The 23,712-nt window shown below is 41.4% G+C and overlaps 1 protein-coding gene across 8 annotated transcripts in view; it reads left to right on the top strand.

Moving 5' to 3' along the window:
• NALCN (sodium leak channel, non-selective) overlaps positions 1–23,712 on the top strand; it is a 197,577-nt gene that overhangs the window by 92,734 nt on the left and 81,131 nt on the right. For all 8 annotated transcript variants that reach the window (XM_081908122.1, XM_081908125.1, XM_081908123.1 and 5 more), the window contains 2 exons: positions 16,844–16,975; positions 20,303–20,470. In XM_081908122.1, the coding sequence (XP_081764248.1) occupies positions 16,844–16,975; positions 20,303–20,470 (300 nt within the window). The remainder of the gene's footprint in view (positions 1–16,843; positions 16,976–20,302; positions 20,471–23,712) is intronic.

The following is a 23,712-nucleotide window of genomic DNA, read 5'->3' as shown; positions in this document are numbered from 1 at the left end:
TCAGGAGTGCAGTGGGAGGGTGGAGGGTGGAAGCCCCATTGTGTAAGTGGGGGTCCTTGCCCAGGGCTTCTGCTGATGGAGTCTGTTGGGCGAATCTCGCCCCATGTTTCCAGTACACACAATTATGGGAAACAGTTTAAGAAGTTGAAGCTGCACCACAGGGAAAACGAAGCAGGTGCTCTTCCATTGAGCTTCAGCCCTTCCCAAAACAGTTTCTTCCAAAGCAGTTCCTTCAATGACCCAGCACAACTTGGCAGGCCAGGGGAGGACCATGGCAGGCTGGACATGGTTTGCAAAAGCCTCATTGTGCAGGTGCACCAATGAGAGCAGAAGATCAGATCCACCAGTGCTTCACAGCTCTGATATCACCGCCCCCACACCACCCCAATAAGCAGCACTGATGTCTCTGTAGGGAGAGTGCTGGCTGCAACTGAGATGGAAGTTCCAGGCCAGTCCACTCCCTTGTGTGCTACTTTTCTGCTTGCAGGGTTTTTTAAACATAACAACGATGATGATGATGCAGGGATGTGGTCAAAAATACTATGTTTCCCCTACCTGCAGACTGAAGTCCCGTGAAGTCCATTCTACCACTGTGGATTACCACCACCCTATTCCCCCCAGTCTACCTGAGGCCACCCATCAAATGTATAGAGGCTTAAGTGTAAGATGCACATTCTAGACATAATCATACATTCTGAAATTCTTTAATGCATAGTTCTCCTAATAGATGTGTAATTTATGTCTTCAAAGCTTTTTGAGAATTGGGAGTATAGTTGTTCCACCACCACTGCCCCACCAAAGTAGGAAATCCTTCAATTTTCTGCAGCTGTATAAAACTGTGTTTGATTACTTTGTGTATATAAACTGTGTCCAGCATTATAAAGTAAAACTGCCAGATTTGGGGAATCATTATGGATCCTCCTTCAGCATTCCCCCCCCCCTTCCCCATCTACATATCTCCTTTCTGCTTTATTTATTTTTTCCCCCAGTAGAGGAGGTAGCAAAATTGCCTTGATTTCTTTGAAATGGCATTCTTTTAAATGTGGGCTTGTTTTTATTTCAGTACAATACTAAGAATTTTCTATAGAAAAGAGATGTGAGTATTTGAAACGACACCATAGCAACAAGGCTCAGATTACATTCCAGAATTGCGTTTTGACATTAAAGTGGTGGTTGTGGGGTGATGGGCTGAGTTTTTTAATCGGGGGAAATTCAGATCATTTCCCCAAGACAATCCAAGGCTTTGAAAAATGCACACACACCCTCATTCTACCAGAGTAAATTGTATTAGGGGGGGGGCGGGAGGTGGAATATGGGCCGACATTTTTATGGCAGACATAATGTCACAAAAAAACTGGGTATCTATCCCACACCTGTCCCTCCATAGTGTCAGAACTCACTCAGTTTCAGATGAGTGAGGCCTGTAAAGGGAGAGGGAAACGTCGTCCTTATAAACCCAGTATTCCCCAACCTGTTGTTGTTCAACTATCGTTTGACTACAGCTCCCATCTAGGGATATATCAACAATGCCTCACTCTTCCGACATTCATTTGCACTTTCATGAACTATTTTATGTTCCACTGCAGTAGGGAGTTTTTTGTTGTTATTTTTTACAAGTCTTTCTCTGTTTCATTTCCCATTGATGCAGATATATATATATATATATATATATATATATATATATATATATATATATATATATATATATGCTTTCGTAGATTTTCACGGGTACAGGAATGCAGGTTTTGGTGTCCTCGGGTGTCTTCCCGTGTAAAAGTTGGGGTGTCTAGGCGACGTTTCGACGAGGTCTCACTCGTCATCTTCAGGCTGGTGCTTTCGGCTTCTTGTTACTGGAACAGAGCAGGATCTCAGTGTTTGAGTTCCTATAAATACTGTTGAGGGGGTGTGGTGTATAGCCTCCAATGTTCTGGGCAGAGAGGAAGTTCCCAGGCTAGTGTGCCTTTTCTTCTTTTGTTCCTTAATTACTTGAGGGATATCTTGAGTGATTTCTTGAGTGATATCCTGAGTACCACTTAGGTGGGTCATTAGGTGTGGATTAGTTGCTAAAGTCTTTGTGTCTTGACCTCTTGAACTTTGTGAAGAGTTTTTCTGAGAAGATGGCTGTACTGCACTTAGTTGTGCTCTGGCTTGGCTTCGTGTATAGGGGCGAGCTGTGGTTTTGTGGCCTGTGTCAGCCAGATCTGTGTAGGGATTGCAGGGGGGTGCAGCATCCGGAGGTGCCACCATGGTTTGGCTACTGGATGGTGTCTGTAATTTATCTGTGGAGAGGGTCTGGGTTTGGGTCTGGTGTGGTTGATTGGTGATGGCGTTCTGTGTGCCTCTGGATCTGGTGTCAGTTTTTGTGGGGAGGGCTAATTTCCAGATGTCTGGCAAGCGGGATGTGTCGTCACGCTTGTTCATGTTGTGAGGGTGTTTCTCTATCTCGATGGCTTCCATGATTATTCTCTTGTGGTGATGTTCCATGTTAAAGAGCAATTTGGAATCTGCAAAATTAATTTCGTGTCCTGTTTCTTTCATGTGTTGGAAAAGAGAGGAAGTTTTTTCTTCTTTTTTGACGGCATTCTTGTGTTCTGCGATACGTGCATTTATTCGTCTGTTTGTTTGTCCAATGTACGTGGCTGGGCAGACTTTGCAGGGTATTTCATAGACCCCTTGGTTTTCCAACTGGATTTTATCCTTGGGGTTTCTGAGGATATTGGCTATTTTTTGGTTGGTGCAAAAGGCTGTTTTGATATTGTGTTTATGGAGGATTTTGCTAATTTTATCTGTAGTGCCCTTGATATAAGGAAGGAGGGCCATGCCATTGTTTTCTTCTGTGTCTTGGTTTTTGGGGGGTGTTTCTTTTTGGATTAGCTTCGTAACCCTGTTTTGCTGGTATCCATTGGCAATTAACACATTAGAGAGATTCTGTAACTCAGTTGTCAAGTGGTCTTTGTCAGCCAGGCGTTTGGTTCTGGAGATGAGAGTCTTGGCTACGGAGTTTATTTGTGCAGGGTGGTGGTGTGATTGTGCATGTAAGTAGCGGTTGGTGTGTGTTTTTTTCCGGTAGATAGTGTGTCCTAGGGAGCCATCAGGTTTTTTGTAGATTAGGACGTCAAGGAACGGAAGTTGGTTGTTGGCTTCTATTTCCATAGTGAATTGTATTTTGGGGTGTAGGCTGTTGAGATGTGTGAGGAAGCTATCCAGTTTTTCCTTCCCGTGTGGCCAAATTACAAAGGTGTCGTCAACATATCATAGCCAGAGCACAACTAAGTGCAGTACAGCCATCTTCTCAGAAAAACTCTTCACAAAGTTCAAGAGGTCAAGACACAAAGACTTTAGCAACTAATCCACACCTAATGACCCACCTAAGTGGTACTCAGGATATCACTCAAGAAATCACTCAAGATATCCCTCAAGTAATTAAGGAACAAAAGAAGAAAAGGCACACTAGCCTGGGAACTTCCTCTCTGCCCAGAACATTGGAGGCTATACACCACACCCCCTCAACAGTATTTATAGGAACTCAAACACTGAGATCCTGCTCTGTTCCAGTAACAAGAAGCCGAAAGCACCAGCCTGAAGATGACGAGTGAGACCTCGTCGAAACGTCGCCTAGACACCCCAACTTTTACACGGGAAGACACCCGAGGACACCAAAACCTGCATATATATATATATATATATGCTTTCGTAGATTTTCACGGGTACAGGAATGCAGGTTTTGGTGTCCTCGGGTGTCTTCCCGTGTAAAAGTTGGGGTGTCTAGGCGACGTTTGTTCCTTAATTACTAATTTATTACTTAAATAAATTAATTACTAATTTATTACTAATTAAGGAACAAAAGAAGAAAAGGCACACTAGCCTGGGAACTTCCTCTCTGCCCAGAACATTGGAGGCTATACACCACACCCCCTCAACAGTATTTATAGGAACTCAAACACTGAGATCCTGCTCTGTTCCAGTAACAAGAAGCCGAAAGCACCAGCCTGAAGATGACGAGTGAGACCTCGTCGAAACGTCGCCTAGACACCCCAACTTTTACACGGGAAGACACCCGAGGACACCAAAACCTGCATATATATATATATATATATATATATATATATTTCATGTGTCTCATAGCACACTGTAAAGATACATACCTCAGCCACCAATTTGTTGTTTAGTCATTTAGTTGTGTCCGACTCTTCATGACCCCATGGACCAGAGCATGCCAGGCATTCCTGTCTTCCACTGCCTCCCACAGTTTGGTCAAAGTCATGATGGTAGCTTCGAGAACACTGTCCAACCATCTTGTCCTCTGTCGTCCCCTTCTCCTTGTGCCCTCATGGAACAGGGTTTTGTAGCAGCAGCAGCAGCTCCCCCCCCCCCACAAAAGAAAAACCTCTCTGAGTCTGTTTCATATCACTATATCATGCAGTACGCCCCAAAATTCTCCCAAGAGATCTTTCTGATTCTTTTGGGAATTTGCAATTAATAATTTTCACATCGCAAATGTAGAACAGAGCTGTCTGAAGAGCTTTACATCGTGGCCTGAAAAGTATGTTTGATGCTGATATTATTATTATTATTTACCCCAAAAAATCCTTTGAAGTTAGCTTCAATAGAAACATTTACCAGAAAGGAGGGAAAAAATCTTAAGTATGATCCCAGCGCAGTGATTTTAATTATTTTGATAAAGTAGCTGATTTTAATCTTGTTGACCTCAGTGGAACTAAAATGACTGAAATCAAAGAACTTTGACATTAACTAGGCTGTGGATTATGTTTGCTAATTTCACTATTTTATTAAAATAAGTATAATTAAAATTTCATTATAAGACTTTTCTCTCTGGTCATTCAATGCTCTGTATAGTAAATGTTCAAATTAAACTTTAAAATGTAATTACAGGAAAATGGTATGGTATATTCATTTAACCATAGCTAAGAGGTCTGGATCAGGTTTTAAGATCCTCTTTAAAAAAAAATAAGCAAACATGGGAACCTGTGGCCTTTCAGATGTTGTTCCAACTCCCATCAGCTCCAACCAGCATGATCAATGGTTAGAGTTAGCGAGAGTTATAGTCCAACAACATTTAGCTTAAAATACTTAAATCTCACCTTTGAACTTTAGGTTCCAAGGCAGTTCATGTACTCTCTTCTCCCATTCCAATCACTGATTGCATGCAAATTACCCCCTCCCTGTCTTTATGTGACTATGACTTATATTAGTACCAGTGTTAACAATATTGAATCATAAACAGTTTCTCTCTGAACCAGGATTTATTAATGTCAGTGTGCAGTCAAGTAGGGTCTGTTTTGGTGGGAAAGAGAGTGGTCTCGTGGCTCACTCCTAATCTAGTTTCAACCAGTATTAAGAGATTGAGATTGTTGTATTAAGTATTAAGAGAGTTGTTTCTACACCAGCCATATGTGTTTATGTTGTAGGCTTCATGGGGCTTTATTTTACCCAACCCTCAAAGCTTTTAATCAATAATCACATTTGGCATAATATGATCAGCCCTGACTGCTCACTGGAAGGTCAGATCCTGAAGCTGAGACTCCAATACTTTGGCCACCTCATGAGAAGAGAAGACTCCCAGGAAAAGACCCTCATGCTGGGAAACATGGAGGGCACAAGAAGAGGACGACAGAGGACGAGATGGTTGGACAGTGTTCTCAAAGCTACCAGCATGAGTTTGACCAAACTGCGGGAGGCAATGGAAGACAGGAGCGCCTGGCGTGCTTTGGTCTATGGGGTCACAAAGAGTCGGACACAACTAAATGACTAAACAACAACAAACAAATAATATGATCTGATTAGAATGTTTCATCTAGCATCATCAAACAGTGCTCTTGGAGCTGGGTGACAGATGAAAATTAGCCCAATAAACCTTCTTAGAGAGAATAATTTTGCCACAGTCCTGAAGTATTCCTGCACTCCAGCATTTATATAAAGTTCCTGTTATTGCACAGGAAATAGATGGAACAGCCTTTGCTTACCTTCATGTAATACCTGAGCTCCTGGAACTAGAAAAAAAGGAGGGGACTAAAATTTGTCTTGAATTAGACCAAGCAAGACAAACTAAACTTTATATAATAATATATCTATGACAGAGAAAGGAAATGCATATACACAGAGTGGGGGATATCTAATATTTAATATGATAAACTTGATTGAGATTTTTAATGGATGTAAGTTTATTTGCCAAATAAATAAATAAAAATGAGAGGCATGTATATAATAGGCAGGTAGTTGTGCAAGGTACTTAACTCCAGCCATCTGACATGGGAAAGTACAGCCCCAAATCCATTTTAGGGTTCTGCCCATTCTACTTCCCTGTGCTAGTATAGGCAACTGAGTCTCAGCAAAGTGCAAGTATTATCTGGGAGCCAGATATTATTCTGTAGTGTACTACCATTTCCTTCTTCCTGGTTTGTTCTGAAGCTTGTGTACATCCTTCTCAGTTTATATGTAACAGGCAACTTTAGTACATAGGTGCTGGGCCCCTGGGCTCGCTTGGTGCCTGAGCACCCACAAAATTCCCCATGAAGCGGCCAGGCACCCACAAATTTCAGTGCCAGGGCCATGCACGCTGCTTGGCACCCACTGTCGTGGTGCCAAGCTGGCACCCCTGCTTAGGTAAATATACCCATGTGGGCCACGGATTGGCAGAGCTCGCAGGTTGAATTATAATGCACTTCTCAGGTTAATATACCAAGATATATTACATCCAGATCAGAACATTGAGATTGCAAATCTTTCAGCTAAGCACTCATTTGATTACACCAAAACACAACCAGCTTAATTTTCAGCCCACATTTACATGTATGTGAATTATTACTCTCAACATACATACGGACCGCAGATATAGTTTGACAATGTTTCCTTATTTACTTTATGTAGTTTTTCCTACCAGAATGTTGCTGAGAGCTGAAATACCAATTTATTAGAAGTTTGTAGATGAAACCAATTGTATCCCAGTTTTGCACATATTCTAACTTTGTGGCTCAGGGGACATCAAATGATGCTAACACAAATCACAAGCTGTATATGGTCCTGCAGGGCTCCATGATGTGACAATACTGACTTCATAAAATCTGAGAATAGGTGAGCAATGTCTTAGGAGAAGGACCATTGCAACCACAGTGTCCATAGACTGTGTATTCGGGCTCCATAATCTTTTTAAAATGACAACTCTTATTTTGGGTCAGATCCATAGCCCAACCTGCTTAGCCAAGACAACATTATGCAAAGGGATGTCTGCTACTGTGATAGAAAATATACTAAATTAAGAGCATAATTTACTAGGTGTGTTTGCTTAGAAGTAAGTTGTGTTAACCCTTCTTCCAGGAAAGTAGTTATAGGATTGTAGCTTAAAGGTACTTTCTAGAAGATTTATGATTATATTTAAAATAAAATAAATTTGCTCTTTGGGAAGAGTTACATCTATAAAAAAAATTAAAATCATATAATGTTCTTAAAAAGAGACAGAGAGGTAGAACTGCAATATTGTGAATTTGGATCCTGACATTTTACATTGATTGTACAATTTACCGTCTAGTAAAATCGATTTTGCAATGTGCTGTATCATTTTTATTTATAAGGAGTCACTTCTTATCTCAGTGGTGGATGAGATTTTGTTCAGTGTGGTCCTGCCTGTGTATGGATTACCCTTTTCCCTGTGTTCAGTTTTTAAACACCCACCCTAGTATCATAACAATGGTTAGTTCTGTATATTTTAGAAGAGTCTTCTTTCATTTATGGAGAGATCTATCCACTGCTGTTCATACCAGATTCCAGCAGTTGCATGGAGATTCAGGCATTTGTCATCTTCAGCCTATTTATTTCCACAGCAGCTGTTCTGCTAGAGATTAGGCTGTGAATCTAACCCCCCCCCCCGAATCTTCATTAATACAAATTAATCATCTGATCATTTTCTTCCTACTGGAGCATTTGATTATCTCAAAGCACCCTCTACTTTTATATGCAAATTTTGTCCTAAGCTTTGCAAAAAAAAGGCATAGCAATTAAGCAAAGCAAGAAAAGGTGAGGGATTTCTGATTCAAATCCTATGCAGTTGATAACGGTAACAAAATTTTGGTAACTTCATTAATATTCTTTTCACTGCACACACGCAATTGGTTTTCAAACAATCAAAATACTCCCATGTTGCTCAATAACTTGATGGATATTAATATTACATATCTTTTAGTCAACATTAATAGTCTATATAAAAAGTCAACCCAATAGGTGGTTATATCTATTAATGGTATAGTATAGGTAGTTCCACATACCTGGATTCACATTTTAGATTCACCTGAATGAATCGCAGCGATCATATTTAAACAGGTATGCCTGTATTTATGGTAACATTGCCTTGTTACTTTCTCCATAGGAATGTGTACAAGTTCTAACCTGAGGACATTTGTGTACAAGACATTCAGGAGCGCTGCTATATGAATGAATTAGCCTAGAGGCCTTCCATAAAACATCATTATACATAGGTCCCAAAGCTTATCCGAAAGTTTGTGTCCACAACTGTTGACCTATGTTGACACCTGTGCATATATGATGTAAGATTCATTTTTATGGGGGAAGATGCTGGCAGCATTCTTACAGTTCCCCCCAACCATGGTTTAGATGGTTGGACTCAGCAATGAGCTCAAGCATTTCACATGTGTTGTCTATTCAGATCATTGTTTCCAAAATGCCTGAACAGCAAACTGGCTTGAGTGGGTGGTTTTCAACTAATTTTTACTCAGAGGGAGCGACACTGAAATTAATGAACATGAGTCAGCTAAGTCTATTAATTTTGATGGGTCCACTCTTGAGTGAAACTTAGTTGAATACCACCCAATGAGCCCTCCAAACCAGGATGGTTCAGTCAGGAACATAGGAAGCTAGCCCGGTCCACCTAGCTCAGCACTGTCTACACCATGGGTGGGGAATTGGCCCACCCCACTCACCAAGGGTTTGAGACCCATCAGCTATCTTCACCTGGTTTAGCCAACTTGTCAAAACTGTTCCCAGGGTGCAGCTGCTTTCTCATGCTGACAGCTTCTCTCACTACTGGTGAGAGCTGAGTGTAGGGTAGGGATGCAGTCTTTGATAATCTGAATTTCCATAATACATTTCCACAGGAGTGGCAGGAGTGCTTTACGCATTCTAAAGTTACCATTCCGTCACAGATACTATGGCTGCTTTCGTGACCTCCTCCAAACTGTGGTTTGGGGAAGTGAGCATTCCCGTCTATGTCCTCCTTGACTCTTACTTTCCACACAGCCCAGGCACAGCCTTACCACTTCAGCAAAAAGTAGGGACCGCTATGCCCCTTAAAAAATGAGGTCCAGTCCAAGTGGTAGTGATGGTAAGGGACCATTTAGATTTTTCACTTGGGTGACTACTACGATAACATACAAATAAGGGAAGCAGTGAATAAATTATGTGTTTCCTATATTATGAACATTGTGATTCACCTGATACTGAGATGGGAGCAGGTGTGAGTATTAAAAAGGAATTTAAATTAGGAAATATTAGTTGCTTGAGGAAAGTACCAGCTGAGAAATGCTTCTCAAGACAGAGTGTACATTTTGTCCAGATTCACTAGCAAGGCCATTGAGACGGAAGACAGCTTTGTCAGAGCACTGAAGCCATTTTGGGGAAGAAGAAGAAGAAGAAGAAGAAAACAGATGAGTCGCTTCTCATTGTTTGTCTACATACTCTACCTTCGCCTCTGGCAAGCAGGTTTTGCAAATCCTTTGTGTTATTTCCAGGACAAAAGAAAACAAAATTCTGCAAAAGTACAAAAGAAATGTAACTATACAGTGTTCTCTAGTGCAGTGTTTCCCAACCTTGTGCCTCCAGCTGTTTTTGAACTACAACTCCCATCATCCCTGACTAGCAAGACCAGTGGCAAGGGATGATGGGAATTGTAGTCCAAAAACAGCTGGAGGCACAAGGTTGGGAAACACTGCTCTAGTGGGTACATATGCTTGGATGCTAACTAAGCACCTTCAGATTGAAGGACTTATTCTGTGTTAGTTTCTGTTTGTGCCACTATGCAGTGCTTGGAGTCACAAGACTCTTTTTTGCTTTCCAGACTTTCCACACTGTTGGAAGTCTCACGGGAGACGGATGTGATGTTTTCTGGTTTCCTGTTCCTTTGTGTTTCAGTTGCTCTCTGCTCTCACAGAGAGAGGATGTTTCTTTTCTGTCTTTTATTAGGAATAAAACTCTTTAGCCATGTAGCTCATACTGTCTCGTCCTTCCGCATGCTGCTGTATACGCTGGGCAATGGGGGAACGTGCTTGGAGCCTTATCAAAGGCTCAGGTCGTTAATCATCGTCGGATGAGCTTTATCAGCTCAGTAACGGAACGCAAGTCCAACATTCTGATCTCACTGGCACAATGGAAGAGATATATATACAAATATTTAGAATGTTTATGTGTTTTTTCCTTTTTTGCTGGTTTTAATTCTGTGGTCGTTTTTACCAATAATCTTACTGTTTTATTGTTTTTGTAAACCTCTTTTGAGGGTTTCTACAATCAAGCGGTATACAAATTTTATGAAATACGTAAAAAATAAAAATAAAGCAGGGAAGATATCCAAAACGGACATATAATTATAAAAAGGGCAACATGATTGGCAGCTGTCAAACCATAGGCTCAATCTGGTCCCCAGCAAGGCTGCTGAATCCAGTGGGGCTCTTCTTTCTGTATGCTGTGCTTTCTGAGACACAAAGGCAAAAACGTTCTAAACACTAAAGTTTTGCACCCACTGCCTCTCACACCCCATTCTTCAGCATTGTTTTGGTGCCCCCTGCAATCTGGCACCCAGTGGGCACACCACCCTAAAACCACCTCTGTCTGCTCACTCCTTGTGTGAATGCCAAGGTTCAGACAATATAGGAATCAAAGGAGCATCAGCGTGGGGAATTCTGCCAAAGCCTCAGCTGCTGTTCACGTTGAGAAGAATGGGAATCTAATGGTGTCTAATTCTTCTGGTAGAGAATAGCCCATGTTTCAGACTCTTCATCATCCTGTGCTCAGTTCAGCGCAGTGACCCTGATAAAACCTAGTTGTGCACTAGAATTACAGTGTATTCAAATGCTATTTGATGATAGCCATTTAAGCATTCTTGATAAAACCGTATAGGGGACAATGGCTACAATGAACTGGACAAAGCCAGAAAACAAGCCTACCTTTCATACATTCACACCAGGAGAGTACTTAACCTGCATTATTTGTACTCTTTTTGTGCAGGAATAATTTTCGTTCTGAGGTGCTAAATGTGGTTGCTAAGCAAAAGAGGAAAGCAGTCAATCGATAATTTAACTTACTCAAGTTTTACTTTGTAATTTCGACAAAGTACAGAAAAGTTTGTATTCTGAAGGTGACGATTGGTCAGCAATCTTAAGGCTTGAATGGATAATCATCTAAATGTGTTGCTGTTGTGAACTCTCTGTTGTATTTTTAGGTTTCCTTTATCATATACCTGTCACTCTCTAGATTTCTTGGAACCAAATTATGGTTGTTGAAAGGCTGGGAACTTTATTGTCCTAGAGACAATGATGTGACGTCGATCTTCTTGCTTGTTTACAAGCTGACATTTGGTTTAAAATGCGATCTTGGTATCTGGGCAATTTTGAGTATTTACCTATAAATACCTACCAAGAAAAGGTATTAGTTTCTAGTGCTCTCGCTCTCGCTCTCTTTTTGCAGCTGACAATGAAAGAGCACTTTCTTACCTTTTTGCAGCTCAGGCACAGTCAATGTTGGTATTTTGCATCAAGACCTTCTGCTTTAAAGAATTAATTCTTTCTGACTTAAAGGAAGAATTAGTGAGAGCCAGGGCAGCAATAGCCAATGTGGTGCTCTTTAGATGATGCTAGCATCAAAGGATGATGAGAGTTGTAGTCCAACAAGATCTGGAGGGTACCATGTTGAATGCATCCGCTATAGAGTGATATCCAGCAGTCAAACATAGAGGAGGCCAATTGAAATAAATTGACCTAAGTCAGGCCTGCTCAGCAGATCGATCGCGACCTACTGGTCGATCGCAGGATGCATCTGGTTGATCCTGATCAATCTTTGTACCCCCCAACAAAAAGAAAAAAGCTCAACAACTTTGGCCCCAGTGACAATGAGTAGATCACTGCCAGTTTTTTTATACTGTGAGTAGATCGCAGTCTCTTGGGAGCTGGACAGCCCTGACCTAAGTGATTTGCTGATTGGTTTCAGTGTGTCTGCTTAGAGTAAGACTTAGTTGGGTGTCAGTTCTTGTACCAAAACACACACAAACAGAAACAACCACTTCCTGCACAATTTTAAATTGCAACTTATGAAGGAGAAAAATGTCTTTTCATCTTTAAGGAAATGTCACAATAAAGTTCTGCATTTCTTGCTAAAAGCACCAGTAGTACACTAGTCAAGCAAGCACCATGTGTGCATTGTACTCAAAGCCAGAGTGGCAAGCCTTAGAAAAATACTCCCCGCTTTGGTGTAGACATCAAAATCACTAGAGTCATGTAAACATGATAAATAGCAGCAAAATATTGAGCTGTTTTTGTTCCATTTTCTTACAAGAAGGCCTTTGTGATTCTTCTTATTTTGCTGCCATGATGTTTTTTCTGATATTCCTTCTATCTTGTGTCAACCACACTAGTTCCTAGGAAGCTCAGCCTCACTGCCAAGACTAATATTTTGTAGATTCCTTTGTGCTTCCTTTGGCTGATTTAGAAATTTGCAGATAAATACAGAAATAAAGTGACAAGGAAATAAGGGTGGTGCTGTGGGTTAAACCACAGAGCCTAGGACTTGCTGATCAGAAGGTCGGCGGTTTGAATCCCCGCAACGGGGTGAGCTCCCGTTGTTCGGTCCCTGCTCCTGTCAACCTAGCAATTCAAAAGCTCATCAAAGTGCAAGTAGATAAATAGGTACCGCTCCAGCGGGAAGGTAAACGGCGTTTCTGTGCGCTGCTCTGGTTCGCCAGAAGCAGCTTAGTCATGCTAGCCGCATGACCCGGAAGCTGTACGCCGGCTCCCTCAGCCAATAAAGCGAGATGAGCGCTGCAACCCCAAAGTCAGTCATGACTGGACCTAATGGTCAGGGGTCCCTTTACCTAATATCCGGTGGCATATGAATGTACCGGTACTTCCATTTGCACAAGGAGACTTACCCTTCCTCTCCTCACCCCTGTTCTGCCCCCAGATCTGTTCTAAAGGGTTGAGAGATCCTTTGGAGCAGATTTTGGGAGCCTTCAAAGGGGAGGGAGGAAAGGGAAGTCCTGTTGGGCAAGTGTGTTGCACAGTTGGGTGGAAATTATTGGATGTCACCCACAGATAATGGCATTGTGGGAAAGATATAGAAATTCATATATCCATGAACAAATTATTGATGGATGCAATCAAATCACGGAAGGCAGGAAAGCAAGAATTCACATTGCAAATATGTCTTGTTAACACTAAACAAGAGACAAATCTTCATCTTCATCTTTCTAATAATTGCTCACCCAGACCTGCTATATGTATTAGAAACATCAATGTGTATCAAAATCTGTTTGAAAACAAATGTCAAAAGAAAATATGCGATGCAATATAAGAAATAGAACACAGAGGGTAAGGCATAAAGAGTTTATAGACTTTTAGATTAAAAAAAGCACACAGAGGGTGTAATAAGCTGGTATTGTTTCAAGACAAAATGGGGGGGGGAGACATAATGATGACACAGATTTTGGAAGCCTAAGTAAATGGTACCATTCTTCAAGGTAGACTAAGGCAGTGATGTAAATGCCTTGTTAATACAGACCTGGAAGGGACTGTTGAAGATATTGTCCTACCCCTTCCGAAAGCTGGAAGGAGACTGAGCAATTTAGAAGGTAGTAGATGACGAACCACATGGAACTCCATGATTAGAAGCATCATGCTTTGATTTGGGTTCTGACCCATATTACTCCAAGCATGTTTAAAAAGTGGAAAATGTCAATTATCAAGATTTTGAATTAATTTTAGTAAGAAGACTCACCCACTCACAGAATGTTCTGTTGTATTTTAGATTCATGGGGTTCTTTTAGATTGTCAACTTGTGGGTAGGGTCTGTCTTGTTTTGGTTCTATGAAAGCTGCTGTGGCTGAAGAGTGGAGTACAAATGCTCAAAACAAAATAAAATTAAAATGAAATGAAATGAAACCCACCTCTTATTCCCAGAATCTACATGACATTCTGGATTATAGTGGATCTGTTTTACTCCAGCTGTTTTAAGCCGATTCAAGCTTTATTTCCCTGGGGCGGTTTTCATTTGCTCCATAGAAGATGGAGTACTCGGGGACAGGCGTTTTGATCCAACTTCCCCACCACCTTCTAGCTGTGCTTAAAATTGAGGTCATGGTTCTCCAAATATTCGTGCCCTATTTCAGTTGCAGTCCCTGCCTAAATTAAACAAACCTTTGGCAGACTGTCTCCCCTTCTAAGAATTTCTAGTTTGGTCACATTGTAGATGCCCTTATTTATTTCTCAAAGCATTCGGATTATTAAAAGTGGCTTATTACAGGTTGACATATACTTTTGGGGATATTGCACATTTAATCATCTGCCGCATGTCCTCCAGACAGGGAACAATGTCACCCTGCTTTTCGCATTAATAAATGACGTGCCATAGTATCAGAAAACTTGTTATTTGATACTTCAGGCTACAATTCTAACTCTGCTTATCCCAGAGCACTCCCCATTGAATTCAACAGAACTTACTTCTGAGTAGACATGGTTTGTGCTGTTCTTTCAGAGTAAGTCTCCATCCATTGCACTGACACTATACAAATATGTGCGCCTCTAATTATAACCTTATTTACGTGGATGAGGGCTCAGGGAAGGTAATCTGTGGTTCAGTATTGATACTGTACAGGTTTTTTCCCCCTATCATATAGATTCCTGGCACTTACACCAGAGCATTGCTTTCATCTCCTCCCCGTATTGTTTAAGAGGCTCTTTGAAGCACTAGAAAAATTCAGTAATTTCAGAATGAACAACACCTGGCAAAACACCTCTTTTCTCAAGTTTTCACAATAGCTTCCCACAGTGCGTGCTCTGATAAGCTCTGAAATCCAAGTGGCACACAGCTGATCAGACAACTGTTCAAAATATTGTTTGATTCTATTCTGTCCAAAGAACAAACTCTGTTCACACATTCCACTTGGGTGGCATAGTACTGATGTGAGAGCAAAATTGGCTCAGGGGTTTCGAAATGAGTGACTTTTTTTTCCCAACCAATGAATGCATTTAAAAATTGTATAGTATAAAAAGTTCAAAATGGAACAAATGTAGGCCTTAGAATACTGCATGTGGCTGGGCCAGAATTCAAATAAATATGCTGATTTCTTTTCCCCCATGGGAATTGTTCGTGGCAAAGCAGGGGGTAGGGGGAGAGGTGGAAACAAAATGTATTTCTCCAATGTTTTTAATGTCTGTTCACAGCCAGCTAGGTTTTCCTGTCTGCTGTTTCTCCAGGGTTGTTTTCATTTTCCTTACAGCATGATTCCAGCCAGGGATGATGTAGTGAGCAAAACATTATCAGTGCGATGTACCCAGTCCAATTTGGCTACAGCGCTAGACTAGACTGTAATCAAAGTGTGTACCCAACATGCATTTGACTGAGATTTATGGCTTCTCCTAAACATATCTGTTCTGTAATCTGGAGTGAATTACAATATAAAGATACAAAATGCATAATAAAAATAAAAACAAGAACAACCCAATAACCCCACCCCCTCCCCAACACTTTTTAAAAGGGCATCAGATGTCAATCAAGGGCATCAGATGTCAATCATCCAAAGGTCTGGTTAAAGAGGAATGATTTTGCCTGACGCATAAGGGTGTATAATGAAGGCTCCAGGCGAACCTCACCGGGGAGACCATTCCACAATCCCGGAGGCCACTGCGGAAAAGGCCAGTTCTTGTGTTGCTACCCTCTGGACCTCTCATGGAGGAGGCATTCGAAGAAGGGCCTCGGAGGATGAACTCGGGTGTGGGAAGGTTCATATTGGCAAAACCTATTTGGTGTTTCACAACTTTCTGACTAGTTGCACGACCTTAGCCAGATCTAGCAGAGTACATGCAGAATCCACGGAAGCAAATGGCAACTTGGCTGCAGACAGGATAGACGAAGCAGGAACCAGGAACCAGGAACTTGTAGTTAGGTGTTTATTATATACAGTGGACTATTTACAGGAACAGATCACGGATCTTTTGCTAGCTCTCTCTGACACGACTCACAACTCCTACACTGACACAGAACTACTGAACTCACAAACTCTGAACTAACAGTTAGTAGGCCATTAATTATCACTCCCTTGAGAGAGCTTGACCAATCAGGGAGCGGTCTCCATGTCTGTTATCTCCAGGTAGACTTACTCCTTCAGATTGCCTTCTGGCTGTCTGCCAAACCTTAATTGACTCTGTGTGAGTAGCTGCATGTACACAGTTTCCCAAGCACCTTGCCCCAGGGAGCAACCTGGCCATTGAATTCTGCACTAGCTGAAGTTCCCAAACCACCTTCAGAAGAAGCCCTACGTTTAATGCATTACAAGAATCGTATTTAATGTGGGAGTTGCTCCATCCACTTGATCATTCTGGAGATGCCAGAGACTGAACCTAGGACATTCTGCCTGAGGAGCATGTGATGTGCCTTGGACCTGTGGCACCCTGGAGGTTATAGTTAAAGAAATTTCATGGTGATTTCTAGGTTCAGTACTCCTAGTTTCTGCATCTGTCAGTGTGGATAATCATAATTTTTGCATGTGATTAAAAAGTTTTTATTTTCCTAAAGGAGAGAATCCACATGGTTTTTTTGCTTTGTTTTTCTACAGAGAATGATGAGGTCCTCAGTTTTCCATATGTTTATCCTGAGCATGGTGGCAGTAGATGTCATTGTTGCGGCTAGCAATTATTACAAGGGAGAGACTTTTAAGAGCCAATACGATGAATTCTACCTTGCAGAGGTGAGTGCCTTGAAACTGCCACAGATTTTCCTCAATAATAAAAAAGGTAAGTGAGCCCAGGCGAATGTCAACCAATTTTGAAAGTGTGCCATTTTGTATTATTATTATTACTCTTAAAGCGCAGTTAGAATCCTTTACCGATTTGTTCTTTCCTTTTTTTTCTTTCATCAACTGACAAGTTTGCCCCGCACTTTTCTGAAAGAACATTTCCTCACACAAAATCACAGTAATAATGAGCTCAGACAGGAGGGTACCATCAGCAGGCCATACCCATATTTTATTTTATTTTTTTCATAACAGGAGTATAGTAAACGTAGGGGTTGGGTAAAATCATACCTTGGTTCTTTTCTTAAAGGGAAAAAAATTAATAATGTCACACCACAAACAAAGTTAAGCTAATTTCAGGAAACCGCTTTTGTGCAGGAAAATATTTATTGCTTCAAAATGTACTTCACTTATTCCTTAATCGTGGCCTATGTAATTCCCCTGCACCAATATCACCTAAGTCAGTAGCAATATTTAACAGATCTTTCATGTTCTCATGACGTAAATGCACAGCCTAGGTACTTTCTGCATATGTGGAATTTTCCCCTTATCCCAGAAGAAGACGGACCACTCGTAGTTATTTAATTACTAGTCAAATGCCCTTCATTACGACAGTGAGGATGTATGTATGTGGACTCTGGTGTCAAGGATGGAAAATAGGTTCTGTTCTTAGAGCATCTTTGCGGTCAGTACACACAGTACTTTCATTGTAAGAGGGAACGACACCAAGTAACACACCAGAGAAATCCTCATCGTTGCACATTGTCCCGATCCAGACACTCATTTGCAGAATATGATAATTTGCTAGTTGCTAGCGGACCAATTCTACTGCCACCCTTCCCTCTCATTCACACAAACGCTCCTGTTGACACCCTTGGTATTCCAGGGTGTCCTGACTATACGCCTTCGTCAGACCATGTTTTGTTTTGCTTTTTTAATTGCCCGTTTCAGTGCACTTTGCATAACTGCATTCCTAGCAAGCTCCCAGAGAATACAGAGGCCGCTGCTTTGTTCCAGGTACTCCCGGTTTCCTTTGTGGGACACAGCATTAAAAAGAGCGGTAGCGATAATAATATATATGTTACAGTACAGAGTCTTACGCACTGCCATTTTTCAAACAGAAAAAGAAAATGGCACATCAAACACTACCCTGCTCAAACATGAACAATTTGGAGTGCATAGGGTGATTGTCTCCTAGAGCGTTCTTGTAGGCTGGGTGGAAAATATGCTTCTGGGTGACATCCCACACTCTCCGCTTCCACAATCCCCTCCCCACCTTTTATAGTTCCTGAGAGGCATAGCTATTCTGGCACAAAAAGAGGTGACAGCATGCTGAACTGCAATTGTTCGAGTTACCACTTCACCACTCTCTGCTGTGTCAAGGTCTCCTTTATTACATGGCTAACAAGAACTACTGAAACACTCACCAGGGGTGCCAACTTGGATTCAGAGTCTTCTCTTGTAAATAATGATACTCCTATCTCTAGTCTTTAAAAAAAAAAAAGTCAGGTGTTTTTCAATTTAACAAAATGTTATGCAAACCTTTAGTGGTTTTGAGCTCCTTTGACAAGCATATAAAATGCAAATCATCCAGCCCACACAATTTGGGAACACACTGAAATAGGTTTAACTCTGTAATTGTTAATATTCTCATAATGGAACAGGGAAAAGTGTCACCGTTCTAGAACACACTTTCACCATGATAGGTAACATTTGGAGAGCTTATGTGGGAGGAGGAGGTTGACAAAAATGTCCATGTTTCTTTGGGTTTTGTTTTACATGGGTATATTTTTGATGTATAGCGTTCATGTTTCAAGTGACTGCTTTGCGGAAATTGTTTTGCTTGTCATATTTTTACCCTGCTTTTCAAATACGACTATTGTATCCAAAAGCAGCTTACAAACTAAAAAGACAAAGAGGGAAGAGGTAGAGGAGAGAGATCAGTAAAACCATGACAAAAATGAAATGGTGATTGTAAACAGGCTCTTATATCTAGTTGGAGGAAATCACCTAGATGTTCCCTTGCTGATGTGTCACAGTATGTTTCTCATACATACATTCTCACACTGCAGTTGCAAAAGAAACCCTTAGTAGTTTGTGTAAACCTTGATGTGTGAAATCACCCATGTATACCTGTATTTTTGCGTGAAGCGTGACAGATACTGGACAGAAATATGAATCAAATTACTTGAGATAAAGGTCTGTATAAAAAAACCACCTTTGTTTACTTTAAATATTGACAGGATAACAAGATTTGATATGAGAGCAAAGGCCGTATAAATGAAACCCAAAACAAAACCCCACAACAGCGGTAGCTGTAATAAGCAAAAACATATTTCAACAGCTTTCTAAGGAGCTAAATTTTCTTTAAAATGCTTTGCGTGTGAAGACCCCAAGACATCCCAAAGAAAGACACAGTTGACACCAATATTAGTTTAAGGTTATTGGCATAATTTTTGCCACAACTTTATTGATTACAGAATGTGAGTTGGTTTGCTTAGGCATTGTTTCGACTATTCGCACCGACACCTCTGGCAGGGCAGCACTGACAACTGGACACTGGCAGAAGTCAGGAAGGGTAAACAGACTGGGGGAGCATTGGTCTTACCACAGACGCAATCTCACCCCAAAATGCTCCCAGCCGCTCTGGTGTGGCCCTAACCCCTAGAAGGGGATCGGACAAAAGCATAGTGAGCACCTGGATTCCTTTAACGGAATACCCTATTGCACATTGGGAGGGGCAGGTGTGACAACCTTCCCTCCACCACACCTTGAACCAATGCCTAACCACAACACCTTACAAAGTTGTGACGATTTGCTACATGGCAGGCGAAGCCCAAGTGGCACCAGCCAATCAGCCAAATGGGAAAATTCCTACCGGGCCCCTGCCCCAACAGCAGACGACCCACGACGGCATAGCAAGGTCAAAGCAAGACCCTAAATATAGGGAGGGTGAAAGGGTGATCTGATACACGAGGTGCTAAGAGGAAGCTTGATGCAACATGGTCCCTTGGCTGCAAATTCTATCAACCCCATTAGCCAGAATTGCCCCACCAACCAAGGGACCCAATCGGGTTGTTGTGGCTATCCAATGATCCCACCCACACAAACAAGTGAGGTCAATCTTAGTGATCTCACCGCAACACGTGCCCTCGGTGATGAGGACATGATTTACCCATCTGATCGCTCTGAACTTGCCCCAGGGAAATAGAAGAAGCATTTCTGGGAGATCTCTGAATGCCTGATCTGAAGACTTCACCCCCTTCTTATATGTTCCCCCAGGTTGCATTTACGGTCCTGTTTGATCTGGAAGCTCTTCTGAAGATCTGGTGCCTGGGATTTACTGGCTACATCAGTTCATCTCTGCACAAATTTGAGCTGCTGCTGGTTATTGGAACTACTCTTCATATTTATCCAGACCTCTACCATTCACAATTTACATATTTTCAGGTACAGTTTATAAGGGAAAGATGTGATTTGAAATCATACATATGATTAGGTAGGAGTAAGTTCCATTGATGTTTCAGGTTCATTGGAAAATAGCCAGTTTGCCTACTTTATAAAGGTAAAATTAGATCGTATGTGTAGTGTGTGGCTGCCGTTGATAGCAGAGTCTCCTCTCTCTGCCCCTCAGTGCTAGTGATCTTAAATGTATGGCAGGATGCAAGTGCTTTTTGAGTTTCTTTGACCTGCAAATGGGTGACATGGAATGGGAATGGGGTTGAGGTTGGGGAAACTCACAGAAGCACCATGTTGTCATCTTGGATAGTTTAGCTGGCCAGATGTTATGAAGGATAGAAGTGGAGGAAATATAAACCCGTTTGCTTTCAGCAGTAGCCCATACATTAGGGCTGCCATACGTCCAGAATTTCTCAGATGTACCCGGGATTTGTCGATCAAAAACAGCGTATGGATGCAACTTTTGAAAATTGGTTTAAATGTCCAGGAATACTTGGGCATATGGCAGCCCATATCGGAAGTGTTGGGGTGGATTTTTTTTTTGGCAAATTTTGTAAAAGAAAATAGCTTAAAAACTTCATTTGTTTTGGAGATTTTGCAAAAGAAGCTCAACAACTTTTGTGTCTGGATTTTCACTTTATGAAAAATGGCAACCCTGCCATACATTACTCTAATTGGGTGCCACAAGAGCTTTCCAAAGCTCCAGAGAATATCACTGCCACAGTGCTAAGCCCCTCCAACAAGGGCCCCTCCAACTGTCATTTTTATTGTGCATTCAAAATTATTTGTGCTCATGATGGTATCGGAAGCATTATATGTGTTTCCACTTTGAATACTGTTTGTACTGCAAAGGTTTTGGAGTGGACATACTGCTTTGATTACAGTAGATGCATGACTTGGAGCAGGGGTCAGCAAACCTTTTCAGCAGGGGGCCAGTCCACTGTCCCTCAGACCTTGTCGGGGGCCAGACTATATTTTGGGGGGGAAAATAAATGAACGAATTCCTATGCCCCATAAATAACCCAGAGATGCATTTTAAATAAAAGGACACATTCTACTCATGTAAAAACATGCTGATTCCCGGACCATCCGTGGGCCAGATTTAGAAAGCAATTGGGCCGGATCCGGCCCCCGGGCCTTGGATTGCCTACCCATGACTTGGAGCTTTCTGCTGAAATCTTGTAACTTTTCATGTTCGAGTGGAGGAGGGAAGGAACCTCACTTCTGTTGCACTATAATGCAAGTGTACTACTCAAAATGGCAATTGGGGCAGCATCACAGAACAACTCATAAAGTGGAATGATGTTTGTATGGTCCAGTATAAATCCACCACTACTGCACTGATGACATGTTACAGAATACACCCACAAAGTAACACTAGTTTGGAGAGGTTCTAACTCTCCTGTCTGCCTGAAAATCAAATACATCTTCAGTAGTAGTATATGTGCTGCCGAAGTGAGCACAATACATCTTCAGATTGTTGGTGCGCATTGAACATAACACTACAAAGTCAGTCACTTTAAAGTCCCAATGATTAAAATGGGCGAGTTAAGCATGTGTTTAAATATTTTCTACTCAAGTCAGTGGACTTTTTTTTAATATAAAAAAACCTATTTTGGCTGCATTGTGTTCCAGTAGTTTTTTATTTGAAGGTCATGAAGATAAAAAAATCTAACTGAAACTCTTTTGTATATGTATATTCTTCAGACTGAAGGTTTTGTGCAGAAAGTAGGCCAGCATATGACACAGAAAGCCCCTACATTTGACTTCTATTGGCAATGGGAAAGCTTATTTAGCATAACCTATGAGCCTGTGTGATCCCTACATTGTTCCTGGAATATATTCTCAGAGCAAAGGAGAATCTATATTGAATTGTGCTTGTGAAGGTGAAATCTCTTACACTGATTAGCTGAGCTGGTACAATGGCTCAGAATTTTAAGCTGCATTGCACATAACATGGGAGTTGCATGACCAGACTCATTTTTCTCTACATAAACCAAGTGTTGGTTGGTGATCCTAATTTGGATCGGTGATGGAAGAGAAGGGGAACCTAACATTTTGCCCCATGTCACAGCTATGTGCTAAACTAGAAAGCATGGAGACTGAGGGAGGACAATGTAGTAGTAGGCAGTGGACTGGGACATGGCTGAGAATGATAAACCTGAAGGAAGTATAGGCAGATAATGAGACTTGAGGGAAAGATCTGGGGAGGCAGGAAACTGAGACAAGAGGGAGCTAGCAAAGAAGCGGCTCTGAAGAAACTTCATAGCACTTAAATTAAAAATGGACTAGGGATTCCAGTCAGCAGAAAGGTGACCAAAGGATGTGGGGTGACATAGGCAATGACCTGAGAAGCAGAAAACTGAGGAAAAGATTTGTGGTTGAGTTGGTGCTTGGAAACAGAATGAACTGGGAACTATTGGCAGAAAATGGGCAAGCAAGGGAGGGAGCCCTTCGTTTATTTGAATTAAAAAGGCAATTCTTTGGTGAGGAGCTTTCAGTCCTCAAGTATTGCACAATCAACTCTTGCCACCAATTTTTTTGTTTTTGCTTGTTCGTTTGCCAGCTAAGGCAGCTGCAACCCTTTTGCAGGTTCGGCAGGCACTTGGCATGAGAAAAATATCATTCAGAGAATATGGTTTCAGTGAGCTAAGCCAAAACAATGATTTCTGGAGATAGAAAATTGCAGTTTTCAACCATAGCCAATGAGGCGGCGAATTTCCCTTTTTAAAAATGAAAAAAAACCAACTCACCCTCATGCATTATTGATAAACAAATTGAAATGAATGGCAAGTGATTAATAATACATAGAGGGTAAATAATGAATAGTGCAGATAAATCTTTTTAAAACTGTGAACGGGGTCCAGTCAACTGAAAAGAGTCATGTATTCCGAAATTATGGAAATCTGAACAGCTTTCCCCTATTCACTTGGTGATGATCTGCAAAATCCATCCAGAAAATATGTGCTAGCATCAAAACATCCTTGGAACATATAAGGATTCTTTATTTCAACAAATGGGAATTTCTGGAGCTGACTGCAGTCAGAAGCATCAGGCTAAACTACTTGTGTGGCAAGCTAGATTTCTCAAGCATAAAACAAAGAATGACAATCTTGAATAAATCTTTGTTGCAGATCTCCTGTTTCAGTGGGGCCTGAGCAAATAAAACATCAACCCAGCTTCCCCTTGCATTGTGTCCCAACTGTTCCTTTACTGGAAACGGTTATAGAATC

The sequence above is a fragment of the Podarcis melisellensis genome, assembly GCF_964234715.1.
Source record: "Podarcis melisellensis genome assembly, chromosome: 4".
NCBI classification, from domain to species: Eukaryota; Metazoa; Chordata; class Lepidosauria; order Squamata; family Lacertidae; genus Podarcis; species Podarcis melisellensis.
This window is presented reverse-complemented; position numbering and strand designations above follow the sequence as displayed.